Below are 8632 nucleotides of genomic sequence, written 5' to 3'. Positions count from 1 at the left end.
AAGGACCCCGGGACCAGGTCCCCCGACACTCCTGCTCTTCGGCCCCTGGCCCCGGCTCCGGGAGCCTTCCGGGACACCCCGCGCCGGGCAGGTTCTGCCCTCTTCACGCACCGTCCGCCGCTCTGAAGACCCCATGTTTGGGCCCCTGCGCGGCGCGCCCCGGGGACGAGCGGAGGCCCCGGGGAAGAGCGGAGGCCCGGCCGGCCGAGCAGGGCGGAGGGCGGCGCGTCACAAAGGCGGCGGTCCTTGGCGCTCATACCCCGCGAGGGTGCGCGTCCCAGCGGGAGCTGAGTTGGCGTCGGAGCGCAGGAGGCGCGGGCGGAGCAGGCAGGCGGCTCGCGTCCCCGCAGCCCAAACCGGGCGCAGCGAGCTGGGGGCGGCGAGCGGGTAACGGGCCCCTCCGCCTCCCCTTGGAAGCCTGCGTCTTCGGGCACCTCCGGCCGCGGGTGGTGGACCGTCCTTAGGCTTCCTTCCCGGGTTGGCAGCTCTGGGGCTGGTGGGCAGGACTCAGCCCTAGAGCCCTTGGGGTGGGGGTGAGTTGAAATCCCATTTCCGCACTTATTAGGGTGCTCGCTGGGAGCCTTCCTCAGCTCTCTGTTTCCCCATCTGTAAACTGGGCGTCCCCACGCGCCCCATCAGGGGATCCTGCAGAATGTCTTGGCATCACCACAGGTCCAGCGTCTGCTATGTGCCAGGCACTGTTGGGGCGACTTCCACGCATCAGGCTCATGGAATCCTCCCAACACAGAGGAGCACCATTTTCATCCCTGGTTTGCAGATGTGGAAACTGAGCACAAGGGAAATTAACTTGCCGCAGGCCGTACATAGCAACGGAGAGAACCAGGGCCCAACCCGCCAAGCTCCCGCGCCTCTGGCTGGCCAGGAGGTTTAGGTGGGGAGGGAGGACATTGCCAGTAAGGACCAGGGCTTGTGGACCACTTGCCACAGCTTTCCCCACCTGCCAGATATGTTCTCCTGACACCGCACTGTGGCTTCATGTGTCTGATGATTCCTCCAACCAGTGACTGCCGGACAAAGTCTTCGTGTTGAGCCTGGGTCTGGCTTTTCTCAAGCACCTTGCTTCACGCTTAGCCCTGAGGGGGCCCCACAGCCGCAGGCGCCTTCCATGAATGAAGCAACGGCCCTCCCTCTTCCTTCGTTAAATGTGAAGGGACTGCTCCGAAGAATGAGGCTGTCCCTCGTCTCAGGGGTGATGCAGGCTGGGACAAAGGTTACACTGAGGGACAGACATGGGCGAGAGGGGAAGGGGCAGGCGGCAGGGCAGGCAGTGTCCCTGGGACCCCGCGGATGCCGTGCCAGAGCCCACGGGGAAGTCTGTCTAGATCTGGAGATGGGAGAACCAGCTGGAGGCTGGTGAATGTCTCATGGGTGTGGAGGGAAAGTGTGGGATGGTGAGCACAGGCACAGACCCACGTGAGACATGTCAGAACAGGTCAGTGCGTGTGGGCGGGGACACCCGTGTGGACAAGGACACCAGTGTAGACAAGAACACCAAAGGAGTAAAACCGAAGAGAGTTCTTGCACGAATGTCTGTCCTAAGTTGAGAACTATGTTTAATGTGTCCCTCAGCTCCTGAGGCCTGTCACCGACGTGCTGTGTGACCACAGGCAAGCCCCTTCACCTCTCTGAGCCTCAGTTTCCATCTGTAAAGACACAATTCTCAGAATTCCTCCAGCTTTGCATTTTTATGAGCTACGATAATCCCGGGCCACTTGGTGGAGTGGCCACTGAAAGCATGACGAAGCAGTAGGGTTTCCACCTGAAGACGGGGGCAGGGGAGTGGTAAAGGGAAGAAGCGTTTTCAGGCCGGGAAACACTGAAAGCGGGTCATGAAGACCTCAGCAGATGGCTTTAGAAATTCCAAGGGCTTGGCTCGGGCCTGGCGCTCCTCGGGCCTCCCCAGCCTGGCTGAGGGACCACGTGCAATACAGTGGCCAGCTCAGGCAGCTCAGAGACCTTCCAGGATTCCCCACCTCAAGACCCAGTTTCCAAATTGTGTCCTGCAGGGAACTTACAAACCCACCCACTCCTGCAGTCACGGGGCCCTGGCTCCAAGCTTGGAGCCTGCGCTCTGCTCTGAGCCGTCCTCCTTCCTCTGCCCTGGAGGGCCCTTTCTGTATCTCAAGACTGACCACATCGCTTCCGGACAGGTGATCCTGTGACCTTGCCTGGCCCCCCGGGGCCTCAGCTGAGGCTCTCCACCACTGATGCCCGACATACTGCTACCCTCTTTGGAAGCAAACACAGTCACCAGCAAGCCAGTGATTCTCATCCTGGGAAGGGGGCCCATGTGTCAGGATTCCAAAGCCTTGGGGAGCCCCTGGTGCCCTGAACACGGCCTCTATCCCATTGTTCGGGGCCCCCTGACCCAGGAGCACGTCCTGCGGCTCCAGCTCCCACACACCCATCCCTTACAAGTGAAGCCCCAAACAACTTTTAGCTCCCTGCATGTGCACACGTCCCGAATGGTCCTCTGCCCGCGGCTCTGTACGATCATTCCCTCTGTCCGGAGTGCAATGGTTCCTCCTCCAAGCTGTTCGGCCTCGCTGCTCCTACTCACCCTGCAAAGCCCTGCCCGGGAGCCACCTCCTCTGAGCAGCCCCGTCCACTCCCTCCTTCCCCAGACAGAATTAATCACCCCCTTTGTGCCCCCTGCACCACGAACACACCCGAAGCTTCTCATGTCTCCTGCCGTGCTGTAACTGAGTCCGGGTGGGACCCCAGGGGGCTCCCCCAGCAAACCGAGTCCTTGCAGGGGTGCCCTGCCAGGCAGCTCTATGACAGACCCCACCTGCACCCACACGGGGCCTGCTACCCACGCGGAGTGCGCATCCCTTCGCTGGGTCTCGTTTCCACTAGGTGAGTAACGGTTCTTCCTTTCTACTCCCCACAGAAAAGGAGTGACTGCTTTTCTTTCCTCATTTTTGGAAGCCCTGCCTAGCACACGGCTGCTGCGGACACCCCGGTTCCTCGATGGACGAAGACAGCCAGCCACCCCCGCCCCAAGACCAGGGCTGCTGGGCCAGACTGCCTGATGTGTGCCTGCGTCGCATCTTCTGGTGGCTGGGAGACAGGGACCGGTCCCGGGCCGCGCTGGTCTGTAGGAAGTGGAACCAGACGATGTTCTCGGCCGACCTGTGGCGGTACAGGACCATCACGTTCAGCGGGCGGCCCTCCCGGGTGCACGCGTCTGAGTTTGCGTCCGCGCTCTGGTACGTCAAGAAGTTCGGCCGCTACCTGGAGCACCTGGAGATCAAATTCCTGAACCCGTACAACGCCGTCCTGACCAAGAAGTTCCAGGTCACCATGCGGGGCCTCCTGTCGTGTCTGGGCAAGAATAACAGCCGTCTGAGGTCGCTGTCCGTGCAGCACCTGGAGCTGGACCGCCTGGTCTGGCGCAGCAGCACCCGTAGCTCCTTCCTCAAGAGCCTGAGCTGCTTCCTGAAGAAGGTGGGGAAGCACCTGAGCTGCCTGAGCCTCAAGGGCGCGCGGCTGACCGTGGAGCAGGGCTGTGGGCTGCTGGGCGCCCTGAGCCACCCGCGCGGCCAGAGCGCCGTGTCGCAGCTCAACCTGGAGGATTTCTTCAGCCACCACCTGGCCGTGTACAGCAGCGCACGCTTCCGCAGCACCATGGCCGCCTTCCGCAGCCTCTCGTCCCTCACGCTCAACTACAGCTGCGTGTCGGATGAGCTGCTCGAGGCGCTGTGCCAGAGCAGCGCCGGCACCCTGTGGGCCCTGAACGTCAAGTGCCACATCCACGACCCTCACGGCCAAGTCATCTGGGGCATGTCCTGGGCCAAGCTGGCCAGGCACGCCACCAACCTGAAGGTGAACTTCTTCTTCGAGCGCGTCCTGAAGTACGAGCGCCTGGTCCGCATCCTCCTGCCGGAGGTCCCCGTGCGCAGCCTCAGCCTGCGGAGCTGCTACTTCAGCGACCCCGACTGGTCCATGCGGCCCACGCTCACCCACCTCCTGCCCACCTTCCGCCACACTCTGCAGGTGCGTGGGGCCCGGGAGGCCGCGGCGGACCGGCTGCCGCTCAGGTCACCGGTGTCCCCTGTCCCACCCTCCCCACCAGCGAGAGGCTCCCGACGGGGCCGGCATGCTCCCAGAGACCAGCATCCACCCGCCAAGATCACGGCAGGTGATGGTGGCTCATGTCTACGTGGGACACAAGGGATTCTCTGGTTGGCTGCCCACCAAGGAAAGCCCCTGCGTGCCGCTCTGAGCAAGAAGGGGCCTCCCCGGGGGACGGCAGGCCCCCTCACAGCTCCCAGCAGCACAGGCATCAGTGAGTCCAAACCAGAGAGACCAAGTCACTGAGGAACCCAGAGCTGTGGGCTCTTCTCTAACCTGCCAGCTTCCCCGGGGAAAAAATCAGGATCGTTTTGTCCCTTCCAAGGGCCGCACAGAGGGCTGGGTGATTCCTATCAGTCCCTATAAATACCACCAGCTGCAGGAGGGCTGCTCACCTCGGCCATTGCCATCCTTCCGCATGTGGAGGGGCTCAAGGGACGGTGGCTAGCCAGTTGGCCGTGGGGCTGGGACCAGTGCTGTGGTCTCTGAACCCCAGGTGCCTGCCCCGTCTCTTTGTCTCTTCCCCGGGACCCTGGACTACAGCAAGCCGGCCGATGGGGCTGCGGGGGAGTGACCCAGCCAGGGGTCCCTGCGAGTCTGCCCACCTCCATCCCCACTGGTGCTTTTCCAGAAACTGACGTTTGAGTTCAACAACCACCACGAGTCCCTGGACGAGGAGCTGCACCTGCTGGTCTTGTCGTGCCGGAAGCTGCTGTACTTGAAGATCTGGGCTTTCCTGGACGTCAAGTTTGTGGAGCGAGTCCTCAAGAGTCAGGAGGAAGGCCAGTGCGCTCTGCGCACTCTCAAGGTAGGCTCCAGGCCTGGTCTCAGAGCCGGCGCTGGGCGGGCTGTGCTCCTGCCAGAGTCCCGAATGCGCGCCCCCGACTGTGTGCCCAAGGCGGTGGCGGGGGATGGCTGTGGGGGGATGGGTTGGCTTCGCCGACGGGAGTCAGGGCTCCCTTCGCTGGCGGCTGGGATGGGTGCGGGGCGCGGGGTGTGGGGCGCGGGGCGGGGACTTGAGGCGCGGGACAGGGATGCGGGGAGAGGGGCGTGGACGTGGGGCGCGGGGGCAGGGGCGGGGACGCGGGGACGCGGGGCGCGGAGCCGGGACGCGGAGTCGGGACTCGGGGACTTGGGGAGCGGGTCGCGGGGCTCCGAGGGCGGCTCCCCCGAGCGCGCCCTGTGTCGGTGCCGGCGCAGGTGAGGATCTACACGAACAGATACGAGACGAACGACGAGGACCGGACGCTGCGCGAGATCCACAGGAAGTACCGGAAACTCATCGACGCGGAGCTCAACTACCTGGTCATCGCGTACCCCATGATGTAGCCAGCGCCCCGAGCGCGTCCCCGGCGCCCCGCCCTCCCCGGCTCACCCGGCTCCCTTTTGCGGGTCCTGCCCCGGCCCGCGCCCCGCGAAGGCTGCGACCCGCCGTGGCGGGACTTAAAAGTGCTATCTTTACCAGCGACCCGGGCCCGGTGTCTCCTCTGTCGTGCACACCCTGTGGCTGGGCTTCCTCGCACCCGCCCTCAGGCCCCCGGAGTCGTCCCTCCGCCACTGACCATCCCCCCCCCCCGACCCTACACAGCCGCGGGTCCTCCCAGGGGTGGGCGCTCCCGCTAGTCCACGCAGCCCCACCGAGCTCGAAGGCGCACCCCAGTCCTCCCCCATCCCTGCGGAGGGGACCGGGCTCCGCCTGCCCGGAGCACTCCACTCCCCTTTCTCGAGTGCCCTAAGGTCCCGGGGTCCAGTGCCCACCGCGGTGCTGCGGGAGAGGAGGACACCAAACCAGGCGGGGCGGCCGCCGGGTCTGCCGAGTGGTCTGAAAGCGCGGAAGAGCGCCGGCAGAAGTGCCGCGGGGTTATGGGTGCTTTTCCTTTTCCTTTTGTGCCTTCTGTGCTGTCCTTCATCATCAGGGCTGAGGAGGGAATCCGTCTTTAATGGGAGGTGATGGCATATTCCTGAGCCCCCGGAAAACTTGCTCTGCTTGGGTTGTTAGGAGATGTTGCACGTGTTGGCCTCTAGAATTTTTTTCAATAGACCTAGATGAAGGAAGTTTCAGACTGCCCTAGACAAGCTTCTCACCGCAGACCAGGGTTTCTGCGGCCTCTTGCCTGCTGTGCCTGCACGTGTGTCCGCATGTCTTTAGGCAGTGCTCCCAGCTCCCGGCCTCATTGGAGCACCCTGCACGCTCCCGTGTCCTGTCTCACCTGCATTCAGGACAGGCCAGCAGGGGCGAGGGGCAGGGGTCCCCCTGTGGGGAGCTCCCAGGTGGTGTGCAGACCCGGAAAGGGGCTTGGGAGCCGGAGGGTCAGAGCCTGTGCAGGTAATGGAGAGAGTCACCCAGAGTGCAGACTGGTTGGTGGAGGGACTGGCTGGTCGGTTGGGTTTCTTCTCCGCACCAGTTCTGGATTTTAGTTTGCTTTCATCTCCAGGTGCAAATCTGAGTGTAGCAGACTGTCACACGAAGGCACACCGACATTTTACCGACCTGCTCTCCATGAAAAGGGTGGGCTCGGTCTGCAGTGCTCAGAGTGTCACGACTCGCTGGATGGTGGAGCCCCCTGGGTCTGCTCCAACATCACAAAACTCCAGAGAATGGGTGAAAATCCTCGTGATGTCTTGGTGTTGGTAAGATATTTGACCCGTGGATCCCGACCACGGGCCTGTAGGACACGGACAGAGACTCCACCAACCAGGGAACAGAAGCAGAACAGAGCGCAGGCGAGTCCCCTGGGAAAATGCCATGCACGCAAGGTGTGTAAACTCAGCAGTAAATGAAGACGACGGCGGACTTGTGACCTCCCTGGGCCACAGACTCCTGTCATATCCATCCACCGGCTGTGGGGCTGCAAAGAGCACCATTTCTGCGCAGAAACACAGAGAACATCAGCGTGACCTTGACCCTGCTGATGAGCAGGACATTGACACCGGGGTGCCTCCTCTCAGCTGCTGGGGTGGGGGGCGGGGGAAGCGGCCCTGGGGACTGGTGGGGGCCGCCACCTCTGAGTTTCCAGCCTGCTAAGGAAAGTGGGACCACGGTTCCCAGAGGGGCCACACCATGACCCACAGGCAAGCTCACACCCAGAGTTCGGTTTTTGTTTTTGAAAAGACTCTCAGAGGAGAGGCTTGACTCCCGGCTGAAGGGTCCAGAAACCGTGTCCTCTGTTGTGACCCGAGCTCTGTGCCCCGTGCAGGCCTTGCTCGCTCCAGTCCCTCGCATACAAATGAAGCTGGGGCAGGGTCCCGGACCCTAACCTAGGTGTCAGCAGTGGCATGGGCTGCTGGGGCATGTATTGGCCTCCCTGGGCGCCAGCTTCTCTGTTGCACGTGGAGAAGTGACCGCACGCCCACGGAGTCTGCCGCGGGGAATGGTGGTTTAATACTTATTCCCCCATGTGTGAGCCTGCCCCCCACATTGCACAGATGTTGGCATCTGTGTTAGAGAGGAAACAGCTTGCGCAGAGGGGGTGGGTCTCCCGTGGCCACACAGGTGGTTAGCAGAGCCCGAGCCACCGTCCCTGGTTCAGCACCAGGGGCTCTTCCTCCCGCCCCGCGCCCACGTGGCAGGCCGGTGGAAGTGGCAGCGGGCAGAGCCCTCCCTGCGTGTGGGCTGTCCCACACCATCTCCCTGACCCTCACAGCACCTCCATCACCCCTCTTTCAGCATCAAGAAAACGGGGATTAGCAAGGCAGACCCGCCCAAGGTCAGTGGCTCGGGAAGCGCGGGAAGCAAGAGTGTTGGAGCGACCCTGAGTCCACAGCCGTTCTCTTAACGAGCGCCGACCGCCTTGCTCGGCAAGGAGATTTGGAGCCGACTCTGTTGTCTGAGCGCAAGGGCGCTCGGGAGAGTACATGAAGACCTCCGTTTGCCAAGTTTAGCTTTGAGACGCTGCTGTGTGAGACGGAGCGCTCCGGAACCAGGCTTTCTGAGCGAAACAGAAGATACGAATACCAACTCCGTGATGTTAGAATGGTGGAGGTCACTGTCCCAGAAAGAGTGTCACCACTGTAACCTGTTAGAAACAATCTTTTATAAACACAAACACCCCCTGGGTGGGCACTTCCGCCTTCCTGCCTCCTGCCCAGACACCCCCGGCCCCCTGGAGAGGGCACTTGAGGAAACTTCACCCCCGGCCGAGCGACACCATGGGAGGGATCTGCCCGGCCTCCCGGGGCAGTGCTTTGGTAATTAATCTGGTTCCCATCCCTGAACACTTGCCCAAGCACAGCCTGGGCACAAACGGGCCCCTCGCTGCTTGTTGAATGACGGACAACGATCTCGTCGAGGTGTGATTCCAGCTTTGTTGGCCGCAACCCGTTATTTCAAAGCCCTGTTTTGTTTTGGCGCATTTTACCAAGTGATGACATGTCCTCTTTCAGCAGCAAGAACATGCGCCACTGCCACGGAGGCCACGCACAGCTGATGTGGCCAACCCTGCCATGTCCCCTTAGACCACAGGAGCCTCTTTTTAACTGATGGGGCAGCTGAAGCCCTGGGAGGCCAGGAGAAAGCTGTGGAGGCCAAACCCCA

General features: G+C 62.5%; 1 protein-coding gene across 4 annotated transcripts; it reads left to right on the top strand.

Annotated features, from left to right (window-relative positions):
* The first annotated feature begins 272 nt into the window (after positions 1-272).
* FBXO39 (F-box protein 39) lies at positions 273-5560 on the top strand. 4 transcript variants are annotated; one of them, XM_082705658.1, is made up of 4 exons: positions 273-387; positions 2953-4020; positions 4730-4906; positions 5299-5560. In XM_082705658.1, exons 2-4 carry the CDS (start codon positions 2995-2997, stop codon positions 5425-5427), a joined length of 1332 nt encoding a protein of 443 aa, XP_082561784.1. In that variant the 5' UTR covers positions 273-387; positions 2953-2994; the 3' UTR covers positions 5428-5560. The 4 variants fall into 4 exon arrangements, with proteins under 4 accessions (XP_082561784.1, XP_082561782.1, XP_082561785.1 ...); XM_082705656.1 differs by having other exon boundaries at positions 2915-4020; XM_082705659.1 differs by lacking the exon at positions 273-387 and adding an exon at positions 407-533.
* The last annotated feature ends 3072 nt before the right edge of the window (positions 5561-8632 follow it).

This window comes from Mustela nivalis, assembly GCF_964662115.1.
Source record: "Mustela nivalis genome assembly, chromosome: 17".
Taxonomy (NCBI): domain Eukaryota; kingdom Metazoa; phylum Chordata; class Mammalia; order Carnivora; family Mustelidae; genus Mustela; species Mustela nivalis.
Note: the sequence above shows the minus strand (reverse complement) of the source record. Positions and strands in the feature narration are given on the sequence as shown.